Source organism: Sander lucioperca, chromosome 1 (assembly GCF_008315115.2).
Source record: "Sander lucioperca isolate FBNREF2018 chromosome 1, SLUC_FBN_1.2, whole genome shotgun sequence".
Classification (NCBI taxonomy): domain Eukaryota; kingdom Metazoa; phylum Chordata; class Actinopteri; order Perciformes; family Percidae; genus Sander; species Sander lucioperca.
Window position 1 is genome coordinate 41,608,903 of NC_050173.1, and position 27,150 is coordinate 41,636,052.

A 27,150-nucleotide genomic window follows, 5' to 3' on the forward strand; every position below is an offset into this window, starting at 1 on the left:
ACCAACCAATCAGCTCGCAGCTGATCTAAATATTCATGAGCATACCTTATAAGGTAGAAAACCTGTCATTTCATTCAGGTCTATTTAACACGGTTGCATTAGGGAGCATAGAACAGCACCCGGGCCATTTTCAGCCGAACCAATGTTACATACCCTATTAGGAGACCTTAAGGAATAGTGTGAAATACCCTATATCATCATTATATCACCCCTTTAAGTAAGGGAGCAACTGGGAAGCTTTAATTTACTGTTGTTACTGAAGGTATCAGCTTGTTACGATACCCACTTCTGACAAGACCTGCCATATAAACCTATAACCAATGACTTACGAGCTAATTTTGGTGACATGTTGCAGGTTCAGTGTTTTGTCACTTTGACAGGAGTCAGGGCTGTGAATAAACAAAGTGAACCTGCAGCCTTTAAAATTAGACCACTGTAGCTGCTCATCCTTGTCATACAGCACAGGGGACAGCGGCTCCAGGCCATGTCCTTCAGTAAATATGAACTGTCCTCACCATCTGTTGTGACTTTTGCCCTCGTTTTCCCTTTGAAACCCCACTATACAGTAGATTCCCATATATTTTGTACATCTCAGCCCAGGATTGCAGGTTTCAGTGATCTTTCTTTTTGATCAATAACAAAATGCAAGACATACATCTGAGTGACTGTGGAGGCCTGGGTAAAAAACTGGAAATATTTTTTTTAGATTAGTGTGAAATATACAGTGAGTGCCTTTACATGAAAAACAATGAAATTACAGTTTCAAATGTGTACAGGTGGGGAGTTTTGATTCACCTTGACAAAACATTTCAACCTAATTTCATGTGTATTATTGGTTATTCGCTTTCTTTCCCCAGTGTATGTTTTTTAGAATACTGCGAGAGAAGAGCTATTCCTGCAAGCCGAGACAATGAGTGATGAGACCATTGTGCTCTGAAATATCCCTGACCATATCAGTTTTCAATAAATTGGCCAGCGCCACTCCCTACAGCTATGTCATACATCTACACTGTTTTTCTACTGCATTTGTCTTCATTCAGCTATACTAAGGGAGGCTAATGGTGCCATGTTTTTAGTGATATGACTATCATTAGCAGATGCCTGTGTCAGAGATAAAAAGGTGGAAAAATCGATGAAAAAAGCACATCTTTGTTTCATTGTAATGCCACAGCGCTTTTTATGGAAAGGTGTGTTCTATTCCTAAAGGTTTTCCAATGATCAGGTTTTGAAAAACATCAATTTGTCCACCAGAAAGAGACATATGAATGCTAAGTGTCATTGCTCCAGACAATAGACCTTTTCAGTGTCTCCTATTAAAATATTATAAATCATTGTGGCACCACACATTCCTGTAATTTTATTGCCTTCATTCAAGTGTCATGGACCTGGCCTTTACATTTATCTATTTCCAGCATAACGTAAAAAATGAATTTTCTTACTGACAATTGAAAATGGCACAATAATGGCATTGAGTTTCTGAGGCTGAGGATATGTTGCTGTCTTTGCAACTTTATCTCTCAGGTAATGGCTTCTTTGCCCTTATTTTTTCTTTTGCTTGACTGTGATAAGGCTGTTGTCACAAATATACATTTTCAGAGAAAAAAACACCCAAAAATATGCCATCAAATATGCTTGTTTTTTATGGTGTCAATTTACACACAGTAAAGATAGTCGCACAGCCTCTGTAGTGCTTATATGTGTGGCTCTTCTTAGTTACAAAAAACCCAATCTGATCCAGCATCAACTGATCTGATACACAGGGGATGAGCTCATAATCTGGATAGATTGAACTGGAACATTAATCTCCTCTGCCCAGAGTGCTGCCGAATTCAACAGGAACATTTAGCCCGTTGCCACAGCCTTGATTTTAGCCAATTCCGATTTTATAATTTCTAACCACTTTACAGCACACACAAATATTTTCTGTCTTTTCTTTAATAGAACATTTTACATTTTGCATAGAACACAGAACATGTTTTTAACAGATAATCGATCGCTATGAAATAGAACTATATAAATTACTCCTGGTGTGGGAAATTCACACACATCTAAAGTGCAATGTTATGGAAGAACCATTTCCTTCTTTTCACATCCAATATCCAAAAAAAAAAAAAAAAAAATATATATATATATATGTATATATATATATATGTATATATATATATATATATATATATATATATATATATATATATATATATATATAAATAACAAATAAAATACATATAGCCTTGCAGCATAAAGATATTTCTCAAAACACACACACAGGCCTGTTTGAACGTCAACAGTAACGTTACCTGAAAACAGCGTGTAGTTCCTTTTTTTTTCCAAGTTTGCTTTATTTGTCATTGTGCATAAATATGAACAATACCGTTGCTGTCAACGGGCTTATCTGCTAACGTTAGCTACCGACGGTTACCTCGGAACAATCCAGCAAATAGACGGTACCCTGGATAGCCATTACCTGAAACATATAATTTATGGTCACCACTCATTTTACACACAGTTTAGCAACAAAACAAAACGCTGAGGGAAGATAACTACGTTTTTAATGTTGGTTTAAATACAGCGTTTTTTTAATACAGCGTCTACTGCAGCGGGGCATCAGAGGCAGAGGGACTGTAGCGTTCGCTAACGTTAGTTTCTCATCTGGGGTCTGATAAACAGTAAATTCATCAAAGTGAATGTGAAAATCGTCCAATTACGGTCACCAGTCAAAAATTATTTGAGGTGCATCTCCGAGATAAAAATGGTTGACTGTAAAAGTCAATTTTATTTTAGCTAAATTAATAAGTCAGCTACTATTTCTAAACAAGTTTTATTTTTGTGTTGATCTCAGATAAATCAAATGGTGGATGTAATTTTGGAGGAAAATGCACCTTTAAAGCTCCAGTGTGTAACGTGTTTAGTTGTTCATTATCAAAATCTGTGTTGCCCGTTCACAAACTTGTCCTTTTTCATGAATATTTACCTCCACCATCAATTCCAAGTATTCCTTTCCAAAATCCAAATTTCAGGAACAGGAGTCTTCTTCTTCACCCAGAAAAAGAAAAAGGATATTGAAAAGAGCAAGAGACCGGCTTTTTGAAGCGTGAAGGCTACCGTAGTTGTAATACGTACTGAGAGAGAGTTGATTGCGATATATGATCTCAACACTAGATGGGAGAAATGTCTACACATTGGACCTTTAAATCAACAAATCTGATCATAATGTACAAGGACTCTTAACTTCAGAGTTGATCGGCACCAAGATCCTGCCGATGACAATGGTTTGGACGCCCTTGCAAAGTTAATGATCCACAGGTCTAGATTTTAATGAGGAGCTTGTTCTTTGGCGCTGCTGTCGATGACAATGCCAGTTCTCGCGCAGAAGTCGCAGCATTAATGGCGCCACAGAGTCATTAAGAGAGCAAGAATGCACAGGAGGTTCAGAAGCCATTTACTGTACACAAGCTGATCTCACTGGAAAGCCTCCGGTGGGGAAAGACACAGACACATGGCAAAAGTAGAGGGTCTCTAGAGGCTGGAAGCTGCGATGCTTCATGAGCATGTTTTTCTTGGCAGAGCCCAGGGGAGTCGCTACTGAGATGCCAGGGAGGCAGCAAACAACAAAAGCACTGTAGTTCAACAAGCTTTACTTTTATAGACATAACCTAATTACATACGTTCATTATTGCTGTGCAGCATATGTGCTGTTTGGTGCAAAATAGAAAATGTAGCTGTGCTGTACAGCAGTAACGACACAAATATTAAAAAAATAAATAAAAAAACCTCAAAAAGTAAGTTCTGAAGTTGTTGTGAGACACATTCAATACACACCATGTACTGATCACTAAATACACAGAATGTTTTATGTTAATACATGAAGTCTGCAGGCCATTATACTTTATACAGGTATGATGTACTGTAATCTAACACTTTTCTATCAGCTCATCTCAATGTTGAAATAAAGCCTGTGTAAAGCTCTGATCCATGTTCCCAACATCATGATGCAATAGTAAGGTAAATGATGCAGTGCAAACACACAGTAAGTAGTAAATACAAAATTGAGAAGCTCTGGCACAGAAGGCTCATTGGGAGCTAAATGTTGAAAATGAAGGTTTTTTAAATGTAGGATCTCCCAGATAATTGGATATGGTGAATGCACTGAAACCACTTGCTTGATGTGCCGCAACCTTAGCCCTGATTGTCTCCGCTCGTGGCAATTGCTTGTTGCTGAGATTGCTTGATTTTACAGTATGGAAGCATTTCCATTCGCAGATTAGACAGGCTTTTGTGCACCACTTAATTTTCAATCAGATCCGATCCCGGCTAAGTTGCTATGCAGTGCGAGGGGTAAATGGTGGGTCATATGCTCTCCCCAGTGCTAATGAGAAGCTTCAGTCAACACATGGCTGTCATTTTTTATCCTGTCTTCCATTGCTGATATTAGGCACAGAGAAGGTATGGCTGACAAGGCCTGTCCATTTCTAACATACACCCATCCAGCTGGGACCAGAACCACTAATAGCTCAGCTTCTTTGCATATGGGTGTCACTTCAAAAGCAATAATTTCCAATGGCTCCAAGTTTAAGCTTGCCCAGGGGACTAATTGTCTGTCTATCACATTAACACGAAGTAGAATCTTTTCAGTGATCATGAGATACCCTGGACTTGTCTGCTGATGATATGTGGTCTTATTAATACATCACTGAGCCATTTGAATACAGTAGATAATAGTACAATCTCACAGCTTCTGTTAAAGAATGCACTGCACTGCAACATCATATTCTACTGTAGCACTGTGCTACTCTATCACTTCACTTACGAAATAGCATGTTAAGTGTATTGTATATGCTAATCTTTTATTGAACAACAGGCATGTGACATCAGCCATTAGTGTTACAATACCAACCCAAAGCAAAAGTACATATATGGGCATCATCATACACGCATTGCTACAGCGAGTTGTCCAGGACAACTATGAAACTATTAAGTAATGTTCAAAGGGATCTGGCCAATTGGTCTGCACTGCCGGCATCACTACGATCCAGGATTGCTGTTGAACATAGTTCCTCATGTGAATTTCTTAAGTACAATGAACCCCATATCCCCACCAATACATTTCTGGAAGAAACTTGATACTTCAATTTGGCAGTATATTTGGAATAATAAACAACCTAGGCTAAAATACTCTATCCTGCAATGTACCACAAACACAAGAGGCTTGGCCCTCCCCAACCTTAAAATGTATCACAGAGCCTTTCAGCTACGGGCCCTCAGAGTGTGGATGGACCCCTCATCTACAGTTCCATGGAGAGAAATAGAGCAAAACCTCACTGGAAGTCTAAGACTGCAAGACCTTGCCTTTGCAGGTGTGTGTCCAAAAAAGTGTATGCTAACCTATGGCCCTATTATCACCAACACATTGACCAACTTTAAACAGGTGGAGAAGCAGTTACGCTACACCAATAAGTGGCATCTTAACACCCCAATATGACACAATGCACACTTAATGTCTGGTAACAAACTCTTTGCTTGTTAACAGTGGAGGTATTTATACTTTAGACCAGCTATTCAATGAGAAGGGTATTTTGAGGTTTGAAGACCTGAGAGCTAGTTTTAAGATCCCCAGGACATCCTTTTACTTTCATCTTCGCTTAAGATCAGCCCTAAAATGTTATGGAGTGCCATGGGGAAACAGTCTTGAGGCGCACCCAGTCATTAAATGGTTTGTTGGTTTTCCTGTGAGAGGATTAGTGTCCAAGATTTATGCTAAACTGATGCAAGTATCCATAGGAGAACTCCCAATAGTAAAGAAATGGGAGCGAGAGCTGAGGCCTGAGGGGAACGCAATTAATTGGGAGACAGTTTGGGACAACATTTTCCACTGTTCCAAGAACCCAAATCACCCGTATATCCACTTCAACATATGTCATAGGACATATTGGACTCCTCAGAAGAGATACGTCTCTAAAGTCATTCCCACTCCCTATTGTAGGTTCTGTCAACCTGAACAAACTGGAACTTTCCTGCATATGGTCTGGGGGTGTGAACAGGTGCACGAGTTTTGGAATAAAACAACATCAATAATATCTGATGTGATAGGATGTTGATTTCCTACTGACCCGATTGTTTTGTTACTTAATGACGACTTTACTCATTTGATCCGGACTTTCGGACTTTTCAGTTTGGTCCGAACCAAAATTGCAGGTGAGAAAGGTACCTCGGACCATGGTCCAGATCAAAAGACCACATTTTGGTTCGATCAAAAGAGGTGGTCTCGGTCCGGACCAAACTGAAACATGGTTTGGTTCGTTTGCAGTATGAAAACACTTTTTGGATGGTTCGGACTTTCGCTTCTCAACATCACAACAAAACAAAAAGAGCTGCAGCAGTAGGGGAGAGCAGCAGTCAGTTGAAAAAACTCTGACACAGAGAGAGGATACGAGAGGACGGGGAAGCCCGTCTACAAACCAATCAATTATAAGTATCTGGAGACGCAGCTCACGTATGTGATGACGGCAGGACGTAGTTTTGTCACGTATAGATCTTTAGTGCGCTTGCATAACTGCAGTGTGAAACCCAGACTTACTGGATCAAATGTATACAATGTAACAAAAACATGAACCTTGGTCCGGCCCTTGGTCCGAACGGCCTAAACTACACCTGCTTGGGAGACAGAGGAAAATTTGGCAAGCCGGCTCAACTGCAACCAAGAAAATGATAGCTCAACGCTGGCTCCCCCCTCACTCGCTTTGTATAAAACAGTGGTTGGCGTATTTGGACATAGTTATGCTTGAGCTCTCTACAGCAAGGATTAACAAAGCCAAATCCTCAACGATCAGCCTATGGGAAAGCGCAGCAGCACAAATATCAGACTTAATGACCTCAGCCCTACAAGAACAAGAGGAGAGTGACTAGGCAAGGTGTGGTTTCTGTTTGTTTGTTTGTTTTGTTTTGTTTTCCTCAAGACCGCAGAGGGTGGGGGTGGGAGAGGGTTTTTGTTCTTGTTCAATTTGTGTTTCTCTGTTATGTGCACCATCTGATATTACCTGGCACATATTGTGGAATTTGATTTGTATGTCTGAAGGTGCTAATAAAAAATTGTTCGCAAAAAAAAAAAAAAAAAGTATATGCTAAATTGCCCCTAATATCATACAGTACCCAAGAAATCTGAATATGCAAATCCACTACAGTATATAAACATACAGATTGTGAAACGTGTCTTGGCATATTATTATCTGCTGATCTGAACACATACGGGCCAAAAATAGATGATCTGCACATCCATAATCAAAACTAGGTTTGCACTGATTGTTTGGCCGCTGAATGTGGTGTGGTGTGAATGTGGCTGATAAATGATGGAAATATACCATGTGTGGCCAGCTGATCACCATTTCATTAGCTTCTGCATATCTGACAACAAGGAAAGTATGAGCTATAATTTATGGCAGTCAGCAGAGCAATAGTGGAACCAGAATGTCATCCATCTTGTATTGACAGTTCATTTATGACATTGTGTACTGAATTTGACAGCCTATGGTCATAGATTATAACCAGTTTAATATACTGGACAAGGGAAAGACCTTATGCTGCTGTAATGAAAAGCTTTCTATGCAGTGACCACGACAACAACAACTGATCAACTTTATCTTAGCCAATACCGATCCATTAAATTATGCCCAGATCAGTCCCAAAACCAGTCGTTTGGATCCACTTGGAATATCTCTACACAAAGTATGACTGATTGGAAATGTATTGGACAAATTAAAAATTGACCTGATGCTGGCACTATGCAAGGTCAAGGGATAACCAACGTTACCATTCATCATGAGAACATGAATGCCTATACTAAATTCCATGGCAATTCATTCAATAGTTGTCATATTTTACGCACAAAAAAAGTCAACCACATGGTGGCGCTAGAGGGAATGTTAGGGGATAACCAAACTCAATAGGCTTTATTCTTTCGGGACCATGAATGTCTGTACAAAGTTTCAATGCAATTCATCCAATAGTTATTTAGACATTTACGTCTGAACCAAAGTAGTGGACTGACATTACCATCCCTTGGGCCAGCTGCTAGCGTGCTACAAAGTCATCACTGCTTCTTGGACCATGGCTTGGCTTTCTACCAACTTGAATAGAAATATGTTTAGATATCCTGGTAACTAACACAGACTAATAGACAGAGGCAAGAATTGGACCGAAACATAACCACCTTGGTGGAGGTAACTAATATTAAACTGAGGAAAATTCATTATTATGCTGTTATAATGAGTATATATCTCCATACTGGTAGGTAAACTGAACCCATTACCTAGAGGACAAAACATCAAGTGACAAATTTAATATGCCATTGAGGGCACATTTCATTTTACCCACTAATAACCCCTGAATCATAATTACATCTAGATTTGGTTGTAAGCTCTAATACATTTGCTCAATTATCCATTTCCTCTGATTGCCACGGTGCCTTTTGTAGTTGCAACAAAGAACAAATCCTCTGTGTCTCTGTAATAGTAAGGCAATCCCTCTGATTTATTGTGTAGGCTAAATATTTAAAGTGCTCATATTATGCTTTTTGGCCTTTTCCCTTTCCTTTATTGTGTTATATATCTTTTTTGTGCATGTTATAGGTTTACAAAATGAAAAAGCCCAAAGTCCACCCTAAAAGGACTTACCATCTCCAACAGAAAACACTGTTCACAAACTGCTCCAAACAGCTCTATTGTAGTCCAGCCTTTACTTCTGTGACAAACGTGCATCACTTTGTAACACGTTATAATGCTCACCTAGCTGCTAGCTTGGCACTCCCTCATACTCTGCTTCTGACTGGGTAGTAGTCCTTACCTAGCTACTGCGCATGTGCGACTCCCAACAAAGATGGAACAGAAGTGAGATGCCTCACTCTGTAGCTAAAACAGAGAGCTCAACACACAGGGTGAAAAGAGGAGCTGCAGCAATGTGCAGTACAACAAAAATATGGTGTTTTTTGAAAATTAAACCACGTAAACCTATTCTGATATAATCTCTAAATACAATTATGAACCTGAAAATGAGCATAATATGAGCACTTCAAAACTGTAAACAGATTTTTTATAATTTACATTTTTATTTTTAAATTTTTCAAAGTGCGGAGAAGAAAGCATTGCCTTTAGCAGAGATTACTAATCGCTCTAACAGGTTTCCCTGTCCTCTCCCTGGAGCTCTCATCCAATGAGAAATTGATTACATATCAGTCACAGTATAAAGAAAACCCGTCTGGACTGAGTAAGGGAGGAGATGAGAGAAGAAAAGAGGGCTTGTTTTTTTTATTCCTTCTTTTGGCTCCTGTTGATCTGATATTGATCGCCTTCATTGGTCAAATATCCCACTCTGCATTGCGGATAGATGCTGATTGGGTGTAGAGGGTGTGGGTGGGGGATATAGTCTGACAGGACAGGGCACATAAGAGAGGCTGATTAGGACTGTCACCCAGCAGGGATGTATCACTGATCTGAATGACTTTTTCTGTGATTGGGATAAATCAAATGCTTTGATTGTTAGCATTGGCTTACCTACACTGTTTCTGCAAAGGATGCTCTTAATTTATAAGTCATGAGGCTGCTGTCTTAAGATGGTTTGTATGTAGCCTTTTGTATAGTATAGTGTAGGGATTGCTGTAAAACCTTGCACACATTTCCTTCCTGCAGTGTGGCTTTGTTTATCTCTAAATTGAAGATTTCAGTAGTGCCAGAATGTGTACTTGGTCAGACAGATGTGCTGTTCGTTTTTGTTTTGGCTTTACAATCCGAGGATGTTGCCCCAAAACCTTCTGTAAGGAGGACCACAGAGAGTTTCATCAGCAACAATATATAGATCCAAAGCTATTCCCACTCTCGTATGAAGTTACTTTTTAAAGTTAACAAGTGAGCTAAGAAACCCTGACAAATGAATGCAGAGACTCAGTCAATCGTTCATGAATATTAAGAATATGCTGTCTGTGAGTAGTGTGCAACTATCCCCTTTTGCCCTGAATAGAACAAAGGTGCAGAGTGTCAGGAGCTCTTACTTCACTGATGTCTAGCTTTACAAAAGGGAGAGTAGCTTGTTTCCAGGGACTCAGAATAATTGGTGTGTTTATACAATCAATGGTAGAGAGCAGTCAACCTTCTCTGGGGAAATATGAACACTACAGCACTGCCACCTGCTCCTGCCTCTAAACCGAGCTGAGCATTACACAAAAAGCTGTGACGGGTTTCAGATTGTGCCTTTTGTTATTTATGTTGCATTTGCTATGCAATGTTATAAACTACTGTATTTGTGAATATTACTGTTCACAAAACTTAATATTTGTCTTTGGTTGTACAATGTCTTTTGTGCTTTCAACACAAGATGTTCTGTTACACTGCTATGTGCTCTTATGTTATTTGATGTACTGTATGTGCTTGTATTTTGACATTAAGTATCGAGGTGTGCAGTACAACATGCATCTACTTCAGTTTGGTAATTGTTTTGCAGACAACATTAGACATATCCCCGTAATTATCATGCTGGTTTTCATGTTTTTCCCTGCATAATACTCCCACATAGATTCACCAACATCATTATTTTCTCTGACGAGATGGAAATGCAGATGCTAGAGTGGATCTCCTTTCACAGTACAGTTGTACTAACAAGAACCATGGGTTGTTATAAGATTTTGCATTACAGTTCATTTTTCAAGAGTAGGAAAAGACTTTAGGTTATCTGATTGTTTTTACATATGCCGTCACATTAAAATTATAGTTCACTATTTCGGGAAATACGCTAATTTTCTTTCTGGGGAAAGGTTTTATGAGAAGTGTGACACCACTCCTAAAACAACTAAATCAATCTACCAACATCTCTAAAATATCTCTAATTAACATGTTATATCTCGTTTTTTAAGTAAAATTGACAATTAGCTTGTTTACAGTCGGTTAATTGTCTGACTATTTCTTGGCTGCTGATAGTAACTTCCTGGAAATTCCCGCTGGTTGCCAGGCAGGCAGATTTTTTTTTTTATCTTCAGGCTTAGCCAGGCTAGCTACTTCCAGTCTTTATACTAAGCCAAGAAAAACGGCTTCTGGCTGTAGCGTCATAATGGACAGATATTAGAGTCGCAAAATGACAATATTTGTCTTTAAGTCCATAGACCCTAAAGTAAATTCAACAAAAGCTGCTCTATAGCAGAGCCAGTCCCATATTGTGAGTGTAATTTCTGCAAAATGAGAAAACTCTACAAAATACAACACAGTGATCCATTTCTTTGTCTACTTTATTTACTATTTGTGTGAGGAGCTTAATACGGTATTTATCTTCAATGGAGTGTTGAATTATTTTCAATAAGCCATTCAGATCTATGGTTGGAACGTTTTTGAACCTACATACACTGTAAAGTAAAACTACATGCCTATGGCTGAAAGTATCCCTGCCCTTATAGCCACTATTGGTGTTTTTCCATTACATGGTACCTGCTCGACTCGTCTCGACTCTACTCGCCTTTTTTCCATTACGAAAAAAAAGTCCCTGGTACCTGCTAACAGGTACTTTTTTTAGTACCACCTCCGTCGAGGTTCCAAGAGATCTGAGCCGATACCAAAAGGTGATGTGAAAGCGACAGACGGGGGTGTCCTGAACAAACCCACTGATTTTAAATAGTTTAGCCAGCTGTGTTTTTTTTGCTGCCTCTAGCTTCATTTGAAACAAAATGTGTCTTCTGGCAACAACAACACACCTTCGACGTTCTGTGTGTGTGTCGTGTTAGTCACGGCAGTTTACTGCGGCGCCGCTATGACGACCAGCCGAGCTCGCCTCACGCATGAGGCAGTACTAAATCTGCAATGGAAAAAGGAGGACGGGGCACCGCGGCCGAGTGGAGCCGAGTAGAGCTGGTACTAGCAGTGGAAAAACGCCATATGTTGTGTGTAGGTCATTTTCCTTTATTGGTGAAGTTGTCAAATCAGAAACACCTTTCAGCAAGAACACTAAATGTGAAGGAATTGCATTCAGGGATACTTTTGCAGAAATTTGCTTCAAATGGACATACTGAATTAAGTTTTTATCTAAATATTATTAGTGCCTGTCATAGCAGGAAGCAAACTTGATCAAATCAAATCCCACAGGTTACAAGGCCAACAAGAGCTCACCCACACTGCAAAGGGTACAATGTAAGATATACAGTAGAGAAAGGTCACATGAGCTCCTACCTTTGTAGAAGCACTCCTCACTGTGCATGATGGTAATCCTGTGTCCTCTGAGACAGGAGGCCCGGTGGAGCTCACAATGGTTCTGGTACAGCTTCCCATCTGAACCACACACAGGTTTATAGTGCGGTTTACAGTGATCCAAGCACTTACACTCCCCTTGGCCAGTCTCATGGTTGGCCACACAGTGACGCCCCAGGCCACAGTACTTGTGTTCACATGGACTTGGATAGCCATTGTGTCCCATAAAACCTGTGAAAAATATATAAGGAAAAAAAGTTGAATTTTTGTCTGACCACCATCTACCAGAAAAGATGAAAAGTCTGGGTTCAAGCTTTTGTTACAGGTTGGATCTCATTTAGGCAGTTTCAGTCCCCTCGATTCCCACTAATACTGGATGGCGTTTCTCTTAAGTCACAAAATGTTAGTCAAATCCATAAATTATGCAAGTCAAATTCACTAAAAAGCACCCACAGTGGGAGTGATTAAAAGTCTGTTCACTTCAACCCAGATTTCACCAAAAATGCAATGCAAAGGAAAACATCTGCTTTGTCATTTGATATTTGCTTGCGCAGTGGCATCACTGCAAAGATGTCATATTAATCTAAGTACATTTGAATCATATTACTTTAAATTAACTATGAGAGAGAAATATGTTCTGTCTATGTGAGCATGTAAGGCTGTCCCATTCCAGCTAGGAAACCCTCACCAAATCTACTCCATTCGCATAGAGGCTTTGCCATTTTAAGGGCTATTCTAAAATCAGTTAGTGGTGAGGAGAGTGCACTTCTTAAACTTCTGACAAGTGTGCAACAGTACCACTTAATGGTAGCAAACATGTCAAAAAAACAGAAAGAAATGTAAAATTCTGTGTTGCTACACTACCAAATATAATATAAGCTTGCTTCTTTTCCCATTCACTATCTTTATCATGGTGGGTTTAGGTTTCAAGGCATGGAGTGTGTTTACAGGGGCCAGTGTGTCCCACAGTTTACCTGTTTATCAACGCACAGTCAATGACAGGGGAGGAAACGGTTTTGCAGGGACCAATACTTTCTCCCACAAAGTGACCCTCACAATGATGAGGGCTAAAACATTATTGAGTATTCTTTTGATCCAAGGGCTGAAGGTTTGAAATGAAAATAAAAGCAAAATGAAATGAGGGGAAAGCATCCTCGACCCTTATTCCCAGCCTGTTTCTGGGGCGCGTTCTAAAGCAGACCCTAAACACTGACCACTGTGTGGCAGAGGTTTCCCTCTGGTTTCCCTATGGAGATTAGTTGACCAGCAGGAAAACAAGTGTAAATTTGCAAAAGTTGCGACCACATATGCGCATGCATCCACGTGTTAATGCATTCACACACACACACACACACACACACACACACACACACACACACACACACACACACACACACACACACACACACACAACCTCACAAACACTTGACTTCCATGTCAAAGTTCAGCCTCTTAGGGTGAAAACTGTGGCCAAAGAAAGGGGTGGGGAATTTTGTGGTTTTCTCTGAGAACAGGATTCTTTTCGGTCTGCCATTTCAACCTGTATGAACACTAATCTCTTAATTAAAGTAAAGTCTTGACAGGCCACATATCATTCTGAACAGTAACCCATGAACCACATCAAATATATCAGCTTTCTAATAGCAGCTTGCTCACTCTTAGATTGCCCTTTGGAATAGTCCTTTAGGGACGGTGGATGGGTATGATGAGCAAAGAAAAAAAAAAAAAAACTCAACTATTAGAGCGAATGCCTCTCATGTCTGCACTGATACGTAAAGTTATAAACATAAGGGACGGCTGACAATGAGTACACAGAAAATGAGTATATGTTTGTCCACAGCTTATTCTATTTGTGAAAAGATCACTGTATTCATGTTAGTGTGTTAGTGTACAGGTGTTAGTGTACTGTCCTTCAAGAAAAGTAATAAGATTACAATGAAAATTATTTCTCAGCATATCCTTTTCTATCACATGACAAGCAAAGAATTTTATGGCTGCAATGAAAGCTGAAATGTCCACTACTCACTCCAGCACCGTATTGATGAATGAAAAATCTGTATGTAAGTAAATCTGTATTTATGTATGCAGCACCACAGCAAAAATCGTCATGAAACTTTCTCATGAATTATTTTTTAATGAACACAATATCAATCAAATAACACACCTTGTGCATATCAAGTAAGCAACATAGGTTTTATGATTATGGAAGGATTACGCAGAGGCGATAAGCCTAGAAAAAGACAGTGGTTTGACAGTAAAAAAATAAGATAATTTTGTCATTATGCTATTGTGGCTTGCCTTGGATCCCTAACACCAGCAAAGACATTTCCCACTATTAGTTATATTTAAATGTTATGAACATGTCCAAAGCCTTACTCTGAAGCCAAAGTCTAGAAAGATATTTTCTATCTTTCAAGTTTTCACAAGATAACCTGTACAAACCAGATAAAACATTTAGAATGCTTTTTAGCCTTTGTTGGCCAATTGTTCTTTGTTTAGGACATGCACATTTACTGTATGACGGAGTTATACAGTGTCCAGCTAAAAAGCTATGCTATGCTTCCTGCCCAGCACCAAATAGCAGACAGACAAAGTTAGGGACTAGCTGTTGAAGAACAACACATTTAGCCATACCCAGATATTTTTCTCCTGGGTTGGTGAAGACAAAAACAGAGCTGAGCTTACATTCATCAGGTGGCCAGAAACATGACTCATAATACATGAATAATAATGTTGCTTTGTGTATACTCAAGTTTCTGAATCAAATAGCTTTTAAAGGTGCAAAAATCCACAGCTCCCTGTTCAGATGCACCAATCAGGGCCAGGAGCGGTGTCTAACTGCGTGTCAATCGCTGCTCAGGCACACGCATTTCATAGCGTCCTCCCCTCCCCCTTTCCCGCGCATGAGTTGCAGATAGGTTTCCTCCCCTTCCCCCCTCTTCACACGTGCTCTATCGTGCACAGCTCTCCCTTGTGGGGGGGAGGAGCTTAGGAGACCGTTTTGGGCTTTAGCGGAAAGGGGGGAGGGACTGAGAAGTTGTCGATGTTAAACTTTTTTGGCTAAGTCCTGGATCTTCACAATCCTACCTACAGCACCTTTAAGTAGCTTAGCTCTTTTATTGATCAAGTAACGTTAGTGCAGTAGCGTCCACACAAGCTACATTTCCCTGAGCATTCTGAAGCTCAAGCACAGCGGAGCTTTCTGCTGCCGTCGGAAATAAAACTGCCGAGGATCACTGATGCCACCACCAAACACGGACGAGTCATGTACATGGATGTATAAAAAACTGCTCCCATGTAGTAAACTACTTTTGCCATGTTGCTGTACCTTCACAAGCTACATTTATTTGGGGGCTAACGTTAGCTTTAGTGTATATAGCTATATTAAACATATCTGTAAATATTCAACGTTTTCATTTGTTTTCCCTCCCATATCCACTCCTGGAACCTCAAGCAAGAGTATCGTTTTTTTGGTTATGTTCAGGCAACTCAAAGCATGTTATGACAAAATGATTGTGGTCTTCACTGAGTTCATCATAATACATGTATAGGGACCAAAATGTTGCCAGAGACCGTTCCTTTAAAACATATCAGCAATGCAAATTAGGTCCACATGATGGTAATTCATGGAACACAGGGTTGTACTGCATTAGATAAGAGTGTCCTGAACTGTAAAACTGTCATGGAAAAAAGAAAAATAACTTAACTGAGGCGCATACAGGCTGGCATCCACAAACTTTACGCTCACATTGCACACACTGTGCTTCCCTGACCAATAAATATTGACTAGAGAGTGGTGCTTCATTAATTACAATCTCTGATGAATTTGGCTTTGAGCTGAAGGGTCTCCTGATATATAAAATCAAAGGAAAACCAAGATGAACACTGTGTTTACAGTTACGCCTAAGCAAATGGTTATAGCAATGCATTAGAGTAATGGCTTTACTTCTTAACTCATATGCATCACACATTGTGAAGTTAGTATCAGCGTCTGCCTTAAAAACCGTAATCCAAACAGTAAACAGTTTATTTTTCTTTGCACCATTTTTACAGAGCCTTGTATAATTCTGTAACCAGCTAAAAGCCACATAGATGCAGTTTTGTTTTTCAAGTGAAAGTTAATGCAATCACGAGAGACTTTAAAGGTAACCTATTTCCATATTTTCTGTCATATCTATAATGTTACAATGTCAGATTTTCATGTTAACGGTGGCCAGAGCTTCAAAAAATGAGGTAAATGTATTTCAGAGAAATCTCTGTGAGCAAAAACCTCAGATTTCCCAATGTTCTGACACTCCGCTTTCAAACGTTTTTTTCTACTCTCGGCTCGGTGGGTTTCTTTGATTGGTCCAGGCAGGCAATTGCAGTTTTTTTAGGCTACAGCTGTGTTTACATAGGAAAACAGTGTATAATAGATATCCTTTAAAAAACACATACTTTTTAAGCTTCCTGTTCCTTAAATTCTGACATTTTACTGTTGAGAGCTGTGCGGCTTTCAAAATGTGTTCATGAATATCTGAGCTAAGTTTTAGCAGTTGGAATGGTAAACAAAGAAACAAACTTAACAGCCTCATGCACATCCCTAACATCTCCCCACACACAGTCCTGCATTATCCTCCATCCGTCACAGAGGGTTTAGACGAGATACGAGTGTGTACACTGTGACCTGATTGGAGCCAGTCAATTTGCTAGTTTATTAAATCCCTGCGCTGGCCTGGCATAATGATTATTCAGTGAATTTGTGTCGCACAGCCAGGCATCCTCTGCCACCAGCAGGGTCAGCGAAGGGCGCAGTCATTTGTTATCAGTATGCACATCCAACAGTCTGGTCATCAGATGACACCAGAGACAAATGAGGAGTTGTGCAGCCATTCATTTATTGATGACCTATTACTCTTCCGAGCATGGACAGAAATACATGATGCTCAGTGTTGTGAACCCGAGGGTTGTTATGTGAATTTTGAACTGTAACTGTGCACTAAACAGCTATCAGGAGCATAGATAATAGTTGGGGTGGATTTGTTTCTACTGCTCTGCTTATAGGCTACTATTACAAGAAATTACACAAACACTATGATCTATTCCAGTATGATGTGTTGTAATACAATATGGTATATGAGATATGATGCAAGATATGATGTCAGTTGTGTAGTTCTGCTATGCACAACAGAGTTTATTTTTACCTACTAAGAAACTGGAAACTGTTAGTAAACCAGAGTTTTGACCCAGACTGCAGCATATCCAAAACACTGCAGCAACACAAGATTAAAAAGAAAATTAGAGAGTATTTTTCGTAAATTAAAAAATATATAATTGTACCAAGCATGCAGTGTTTCCCCTAGGATTTTTTGAGTTTTATTTTGCGCCACCTAAAGATATTTTGTGCCATCTAAAGATATTTAGCGTGTTTGCTGACAAAAGAAGGGCTTTAGACACATGTTGTACACACATGTACACAGTAGATGTTGAATTATGTTTAATAAAATGCTAGGCTAGACTTCTTGCCTCTCCTCCTCCTGTCTTCCTCTCACCTCCATACTTCCGTCTCACCTATACTACTACTACTTTGCAAATCTATAACCTTGTTTGATCAAAGGTTTTTGGTGTTTTAGAAAGAAAATTAGAAAATTGGTCTGAATGATCTCACTAAAAACACAGCAGACATAAAATACACCTTGCACATGTAAAATGTTAACCTTTAGTCAGAGCTTGTAGGAAACACCAAGGTACCGACACATGTGACTTCAGTCCATCACTTGAAGGGCATCATCATTCGAACTTAGCATGGATAATAAGGTGAATACTGTGTAAATGGATAACACACGTACTGTACTTGGACATGGCTGACATATCAGATTGGCATTGTAGATAGAGAAAAGCCTTGCTATCAAAGCAAAAGTCTGAGGAAAAAACATAAAGCAATATAATAGAAACTGCTCTTTACAAATGTGCAACAACCTGCTCTCTTTTTAAAGCCATTAGAGCTGCTTTCTAGCATCTCTGGTGCTCATGCTGAATTTAAATGCTCAAAACCACTTGCTATATGCCCCAATGTTTGAATCACATTCACTCTTGGACATTCATCTCTTTTTCAACAAATACAGTGCATCTCCTATTCCTAGCGTGGATTTTTCTTCATCTCTTACTAAACTAAGAAGGTTTGCCTAGTACCCATCTGATGTTTTCCATTACAGCAGCTCAGAGTCCTGAGGGAGAGACCTCAGAGTGTGGTTAACAACAGTCAAAGTGCTCACGCAGTGTGTCAAGTTAAGCTGGCCCACAAGTAGTGATGCAGCGGTTAACCGATTTCACTGTTAACCGCACTTTAAAACATCACGGTTAATTAATCGTAAAGACTCTGCTACAACGAGTGTTAACTGACTGCAAGTTATGTGTAGCAGTGTGTGCAGTTCTTATTAAACCTCCTTGACAACATAAACATTCGCGTTTGCACACACACACACGGCACATCAGACGTTGCTCCGATCATGGCAAGTATTGACTGTCAAAGTGACAGTGGCTCTCCGTTAGGGTTGAGCATCGTTTGGATTTTAACGATTCTGATTCCAATTGCAATTCTTCCTTTCGATTCCGGTTCTTATTGATTCTCGATTCCGATTCTTTGAGGGGTGGAATAGAAATGGGTCACATGCCTATTTCACAAATAAGAGGAAAGTTTTATTTTGATTCAATGGTGTGTTGCAGTTTTACAGGGCTTTTTCAACGTAAAATAAAGCCACACTAGAGCGCTGCTTACTGTGCTCCATGGCTGCAACACAAAAAGCGCCTGGCCGCTACGGAAACCAAAACTTGCGCATGTTAAATTTTGAACCCATGATCAGATTTGAAACCAAATCCTCCAAACGATTCTAAACGATTCCAATAAATAAACGATTCCACTGGAATCGTAATTTTTGAAACGATTCCAAGTAGGAATCGGTTCTCGATGCCCAACCCTACTCTCCATGGTGGGATAACTTACTGCTGCAATTTTTTAATGTTACATAGCAAACACCAGGAAAACACAGAGCAGAGAATAAACAACTACTAAAACAATGCTAAAACTTTACATGGCACATAAACAATGTCACATTTCCTTACACCAGCTGACAATTGGCTTGATTAAGTTCTTTTAAAGACTCTCAGCAGATGTTGAGCAGGTACATAAGGCCATGTGTAGAGCTGCAAAACCTGGAATCCACAAGCATCTACAGTAGCAGCAGCAGTTAAGTGTATTTTTAGCCAACCTGTTGTCATGCAAATAAAAAGTTTAATGTATTCATTCAAACTGCCATCCCGCAGGTTTTTCTCCCACGACTGAATTAAACTGTGACCATTAGCAGTGTCTCAGGAACAGCAAGCTCATGAATGTCACCAATTTGTTGACAATTAATTATTTGTGACACATTTATGGAGAATGAAATTTAGTCGCTTGAAACCTGATTATTTTCAGCCAGCTTCAGTTGTAGGTATGCACAACCTGTAGATTTTATTTTAGACCTGCAATAAGGGAACAAGTAGTGGTTTAGTTTTGCCTATGAGAAACCTGTAACCATCAGACAGTGTTTTGAATAATAAGATAACTCAGCTATAATAGATTTGTCACATTAAAACACAATACATTTCCTAATTTGAGGTTATAACTTAAATTGATGTCTGTGCTATAAATTGTGCATACATTCATTGGTGATAAATGTCCCTTTAATTCATTTAGAAATGAGTCATTTTGTTTGGCTCTGTGAAGTTATCTTTGGGCTATCAATTCAAATTCGTGCCCAAAAACAACTGCACTGCCAAAGGACGCACTGTATAATAAAATGAAGCTTGAAGCAATTTTTCTGACTTTATTTTGAGAGGCTGTTGAGGGTTTACTCAAAATCTGCAGCTCTCACCACGTTTAAAACTGTACAGCTCCTGTGTCTAATGGAAAGTTCATGTATGCAAGTGTAAATGTGCATAACTATCACTTTCTCGTACTCATCTGTCAATTCAAAAAGCTCCCTTTTTTAAAATATTTAAATGTATGCAGAAACTTCACCGGGATTATTCTTGGCAAAGATCCTTGTGTTTAAATTTGTTGGTGTTATGCAGTATCAGAAAGTGTGAAAAGGGTTGTACCTTCGTTATCTTCAACTTTACACACGTAAAGTCAAAGACTCATTTCTCTCTGCCCTGAAGAAGTAGACCTGCTGAAAGGCCTGTATCCATCAGCAACGTTACGGAGGTGTTGTGCTGAAACACACCTCCTATCCTTCACCAAAAGTGTGCTAATTGCATCTCTCTGACAACACGTTTACTCCTGGTGGCATAAACAACTCGTGAACATTTTATGAGAAGCTATTTGAAGCATAAGAGCTTTTTCAACCCTTTGGAGCCGAGTAACCCACTATGTTTAAAACATTGATGACTTCCCTTCCACCTCAATGAGTTCGTTGCAAAGTCCTTCCTCTGAAATGCATAGCACAAGTGAAGTCTCAAAATGTGTCATGCCATGTCCTATATTTAGTACTGTAAGTTCACACTTTTTTAGTCAATCATAACAACTCAACATGTAGGCTAACTGTAGGTGAATATATTATTTTAGACCTAGTTTCATACTGTTTTGTTTAATAAAGTAAATTCTGTCTAACTGTTCGTGAACAAAGGACAAATCCTTGGCCTCATTAATAAAATGGGATTCTCCTTTTTCATGAAAGCTGAGTTTTGCAACCTGCTGATCTCTAACCTTGCCAGCCTCACTCTGCATCTCTACTTCCCAACTATAAAAATGTAATACTCATGGTAAAAAAAAAAGCCTTTGCATTTACATTTTAGACATTTACTTCTTATACAAGATGACAGAACAGTGAAATGCAATTTCCTTTTTAATAGTAAAAGCTGCCACAGTTAAAAGTGTAAGGGTCAAAGCAAAAGACAGCAAAAAATACAATACCTGTGTACAATATTTACATCTGATGGAGAGGTGTTAGATAGAGAAATACAGCAAAGTGGAAATGTATTACATTTTTAAAGACAGGAACAGTTTTGGTGCAGGTATAGTAGGCAAATATGGGATAGTGGGGTGTTTACTACTGAACATCTATCTTGCAGCTCCCTACAAACACAACTGGCAGCACATGAATAGACTATGCTGGGTGAAATCTAACAGAACAACCTAATCGTTTCACGTCCAATGTATTCATTAAATACTGTCTGACACATTCATCACAAACCACTTTGCAGAGTACAAAGGACATACTGTAAATACAAATTAAAACTATATAAATAAAATGCATGTGGTACACTTTCAAGCTTGGACTTTAAAAAAAATATATATTTTACACATTTGAATCGCAACAAATTCACCTTTTACACTGATCCATGACTTTATTGTATTAGTGAAAACATGTATTTTATCAAATCTGAATTTATGTATATATTAAGGCCTGTTATTTTTGTAAACACTTTATTTTAGGGCATAAATTAAATGTAAATGGACTGCATTTATATAGCGCTTTCTAGTCTTAACAACTACTCAAAGTGCTTTTTACATAGTACAGGCACCATTCACCTTCACACAAGGTGCCACCTGTTCATCAGATAAACATTCACACACATTCACTCACCACATGGTGCAGCATCAGGAGAAATTTGGGGTTCAGTGTCTTGCCCAAGGACACTTCGAAATAGGACTACAGGACCAGGGATCGATCCACCGACCTTCCAATTGGTAGATCGGTGGCTTGGTAGGTACCTGAACCACAACCGCCCCTAAATGTTATGCTGCTTTTCAGATTGCATCCAAAGGTTGTAAAGATCATTAGGCTGCCTTTTATAGTGTTTCTGCCTTCTCAGCCAACAAAATGTGATTACAGATGCTGACAGAATCTTTGAGTGTTATTTATAAATTGAGTTGCTTATAAATGTTAAATCTAGAGTGCAGAACTTTTACATGAACGTCCACTACATTCAAGCCCTTGCCAAATGAGTTCACACAAGGCTGATTAAGATCACCGCCAGGGAAAGCTCTCTGAATTTCTCATACCGGAGTTGTGGTGTCTGGGGTGACATTCAAGCGCTGGCACACAAGGGAGGATGCCAATACAGCTTATTTGTACTGTTCACAAGCACACAAAGTGCCGTCAAACCAACCTTGCTCACTCACTTACTTTATTCTGGCTCTCTGATTGGTTACAGGGTATGTCAGTGTACATTACCTGTACACTCCCAGAAGGGGGAGACAAAAGTTCCGCACTATAGCTTAAAAGCTAAACCTAATTAAATTCAATAAGGGAATGAAAAGATTCAAATGTTGATAAACGGATTTAATAATACATTTGGATTCAATGATAACCTACTAAACCCCAACCCTGGCACTAGTTCTGTACCTTTTTTGTCTTAAAGTTATGAGGATAAACTCTAATCTCTCTGCCCTATCCCTTTATTAGCAGGTAAAATACAATTCCCATATTTAATTTAATAATTCGGAACATCATCCATTTGCTCAGCTAGACTTTTTTTAATAGACTTTTTATTACTTTTAATCTGTCACACAATGGAAAGAAATCTACACTGCATATCAATCACTCTAATGTGCACCTATTTTTCACTGAGTGACTTTACTTGTTACTTTCTCCTTTGAGGTTTTACAATACACTGTTATAAAGATAGTGATTTCAACACTTAAATGTGCCTCAGCAGATGCTACAATATTTACGTTAATTACATTTTTGCCAAGCATATGTAGGTTATATAACTTACAATAGAAAAATACAAAAATGTATTCTATTGCAGTAACAAGACTAAAGGAAATGCGTTACTTCCACCGTGTGTGTGTGTGTGTGTGTGTGTGTGTGTGTGTGTGTGTGTGTGTCTGGCTGAGTGCATGTGCTAGAGAGTGGATATGAGAGCACCTGGCAGCCACTTGGCAACTTTCCGTCCCATTTCATTCCCTCGCCTAATGACTGAACGTAGGCCCGGCTCCTCTCTCATTCTGTCCACATCAGGATGCAGCACTGAGAGCGTTTCCATCAACAGCCCCATTTATCAGAGATTGCCAACTAATTGTAAGCACCCCACGCTACTCCCATTACTACTTCACATTACAGTGAGCTGTCTGGCTGGTAGGCAAACTGGTAGTTTCTCTTTCCCATATCTGGTATTTTGGGTTTGCTTCCTCTTATGTGGTAGTGGTTGTGTGAATATGTATGGCTGAATCTTTGTTTTTAAGGATCAAATATTAGGATACAAAGATGAGTAACCTTTCACACCAGTAAGGAGACTCTAAATAACAATTAAATTTAAGGATTTTCTTTAGGTTAGCATGGAAGATTAAGGAAATGTCTTTAGTTTACAACTGAAATCAAAATTACAGCACAATGTACTGTTGGGTACGCGTCGCCTTGTCTTTTTCCACGGATTAAGTTAAGCGTCAGTTTAAGGTACAGAAGGTTTACAGCAATGATGTTGATGTAGTTAAGACTAGATTCAATGCTAAATGCTGTCATCCAAAGCATTAAGAGCTCCCTCTAAGTTCAAAGTAATGCTGCAGTGGTTGTGATGTGAGGGAATGAAGGTTAACAAATAAGCATCAAATCATCAATGATCATAATAGGAAAGATGATTCCTTCCCTGGAGCAAGCACTTTCTCTGGTTCCTATGGACACTATTAGACCACACAAGTATTTTCATAAGAGGAACTCTGTCGTGTTGTGATTTAACACACTCCTATCTGAATTCATGCCTATGGTGTATTTACTGTTGTTTTTGCATGTGGTACTCACTAACCTACTAATATTTGAGAATATGAGATCAAGGCTAACTCATAAAGATTACTTTTGCATGTCTAACAATCAATTAGGAGTACTCAGCATTTTTATTTTTTAAAAACAATGAATGAAACTCTTTGGCTCTTCCCCGGATTGAAAAGCTAAAGAGAGGGATCAAGGCTTTTGTTACATAGCATTCGGAGGGTCATAACGTTTAACTCAATATAGGCCCTTTTCAAAGAGTAAAAATAGTAAAATAATAAAAATAATAAAATAATAATAATAATAATAAAAATAATCCAGAGTCAACACAAAATAGGACATTAACTAAATAGTGAAGAGATTAAAGCACACAATGCATCTGTCTAACAAAAAACAACAGCAAAATTGATCATTTTTTTCCGATGATGAAACATAAAAGAACATCTAGAACAGAAGAAAACAAAAAATGCAGTTGTGTTTTTCCCTCCACAAACTGCAGAGAGAAGCTAAACCCCAGCTGAGAACAAGACCATACAACAAGACAAGAGTCTACTGTCAATCAATTCAACTTTTTATATCCCTCTACATGCAAATAGTGGTACCAACAGTGCAACAAAAAAGGAGCTTTGAAATATAATGTGGAATCTGAGTGTGTAAGAGACACTAAGGCCTTAGCTGGTTTCACTCATGCTTCCTAAATTTACCCCAAATACTGTCTTAGATATTAAAGCTGTTGTCACTGCTGTGAGGTGATTTATGTCAGGCTCCTGGGAGAAATTGGATAAAGACTTTATCTTTAAGAATTCATTCTTGTATTGCAAGCTGCAAAACTTAAGAAGTCAGTTTCATTTTGGACATAATGTACAATCGAATAAAATAAAATAGCTCTATGTTGGACACAGATGCGGCCCTTCCATTCAGATAGAATGGTACATTAAAGACTTGGCTGAGAGCAGGAACCGTCCTTTAAGATACTGCTCCTTCCTATGATTACTGTGTTGACCTTCAGATGGAAAAAAAGCACTGCTATTGCCAAGCCTTCATCATTATCCACTGTAAGTACCACAGGTTCATGCAGACCACTAAGAATTATTGATGAATCTCAATTAGATTTGTCTCACTCCATTTAATTCTACATATTCAGGATATGGTTTGCCAAAACGTATGGGTATCAACATCCTGGGAGTCATTTATACGCTGAAGATAAGTGTTGATGGTAATATTGTTGATCTTGCTAAGTGTGCCGCACATTATGTTTCCTTTGGCAGTACTGATGATCGCCTTGACACCTATCACTCTCTTTTTTACCCTTGTGCATGTTATTTTCAAATAAGCAGTTTAATGTTTTTGCAAGTTCATTAAGCATTTCAAAGAGCTGAAAATAAATTGCATGTCATAACCGTATAGTATGGTAAGGCTCATAAATGTTATTATAGCCTAGAACAGTCAATCAGTCAATGTTTACGAGCATTTATAACTCTCAAACCCAGGAGTCAGAAACTATGATTTGAACCTTTAATGTTACTGTATCAGGATTCAATATCTGTTCAGTTTCAATTTAGTTTTTATGGAGATAACAGTGTATTTCCTACATCAGAACTGATAACAGGACTAAAGTCAGGAGCTCATTTGGTTTTCAAAGAAAATGAAATGTCACACAATTCTTCCATTATTTTTCAGTAGAGCAGTTCCAAACTTCTCAAGTAGATGCAATCTTCCATGGCTGAAAAAGACTTGTGGACTTTAAACAAGTAAAATCAGTAAAACTGATAACTTACAGTTAAAAATGTGTATCCAGGGATGAGAGCAGCAGAGCTATCTTGGCATTGACAGAAACACTATTTGAACAATACTTTCTCAAAGATTGTAGCTCATTTGAAGCCTGTGCCCAGGCAGAAAATCATACTAAATCATGGTTGACAGTATGTAGAGTCCTGATGGTTTACACCTTATTAGGAACTCACTTAAGCTTGATTTAAACTTTGGCGTAAAATCTACGCCGTTGCTGCGTACGGAGGTACTTGGAGACACAAACCTACGCCGGACCCTACGCCGTAGCCTGACGTGCATCTCTCGAAAAATGTAGCTACACGTCTCTCGGCCATGGCTTGGTAGCGTTGCATTTCCTGGTTCTCCTTCTCCATGAACAACATGAAATCAGGGAGAGGGTTAACTTTTCCTGCTACAGATTTCCCACCGTGGTCAGAAAGCACAGGGGAGACACTTTGTTTCTCTTACTATGGCCCTCATTTATCAACCTAACGTAGAAACCAGCGCAGATATGAACGCAGAAATCATCTTACGACAGGCTTCACGTGTGATTCATGAAACGTTCGTATCACACCAATCAGAGCGTAAGAATGGTCGTACATTGATAAATGCAGCGGCTGGAAACGATCGTAATTTAAATATCACGCCCCAATATTTTCTGGGTTTTGAAGCCTCGCCCCTACAATTTACGACATGGCGAGACGTAATCCGGCTGAGAAGCGGCACTTTTCAGAGGTGGAGATTGAAACCCTGATATCTCAGGTTCATTTGCACTAACGTGTGTACTATTTGGCAGCCTGAAAACTACTATTAAAGGCTGTAGAAAGAATGCGGAATGGAAAGAGATCACTGATGCAGTCAACAGTGTTGCAGTGGTAAATCGGACTCCAGCTGAAGTGTATTTAATTTATACACCCTTGACATATGTATGCTATAGTCCTAATAGTAATATACAGGCTTATATTGCAATCTCTTAGGCCTACATGGTGTACCTATATTTAAATAAACACACAGTAACGGAGTTTATGCAGTGTCTTTTATTTTACTCGTGTTTTTTTCATGAGTCAGAGCCAGGCAACAGCTGTGAGGGAGAGCGCGTGTCCTCCGTGCTGTTTTATCCTGTTTTATCGCAGCCTACGCTCACGTTCAAATTGACAAATGCCTTGCTTCGCGTAGGAATTGGCGTATGCCCGTCCTACGCCTGTTTTAGGTCGTATGCATGTTTCATAAATGAGGGCCTATGTCTCTAGAGTCGTTACTCACTCCAAAGCTAATCGCCGTCACTCTCTCACTTTCTCCTTCGACCACCCACTCCCCACACACACACACACATGCCGGCTTGACGCACACACCAACGCACAATTATAAACTTCAGGCCACTTACGTAGGCTACGGCGAAAGCTCTGCGTGGAGCCTCCGCGCAACCATAAATCAAGCTT

At 39.2% G+C, this 27,150-nt stretch overlaps 1 protein-coding gene across 2 annotated transcripts in view; it reads right to left on the bottom strand.

Annotated features, from left to right (window-relative positions):
- The window catches only part of fstl5 (follistatin-like 5), a 191,669-nt gene that overhangs the window by 122,588 nt on the left and 41,931 nt on the right, over positions 1-27,150 (bottom strand). For both annotated transcript variants that reach the window (XM_031317156.2, XM_031317158.2), the window contains exon 4: positions 12,195-12,443. In XM_031317156.2, coding sequence (XP_031173016.1) covers positions 12,195-12,443 — 249 coding nt within the window. The remainder of the gene's footprint in view (positions 1-12,194; positions 12,444-27,150) is intronic.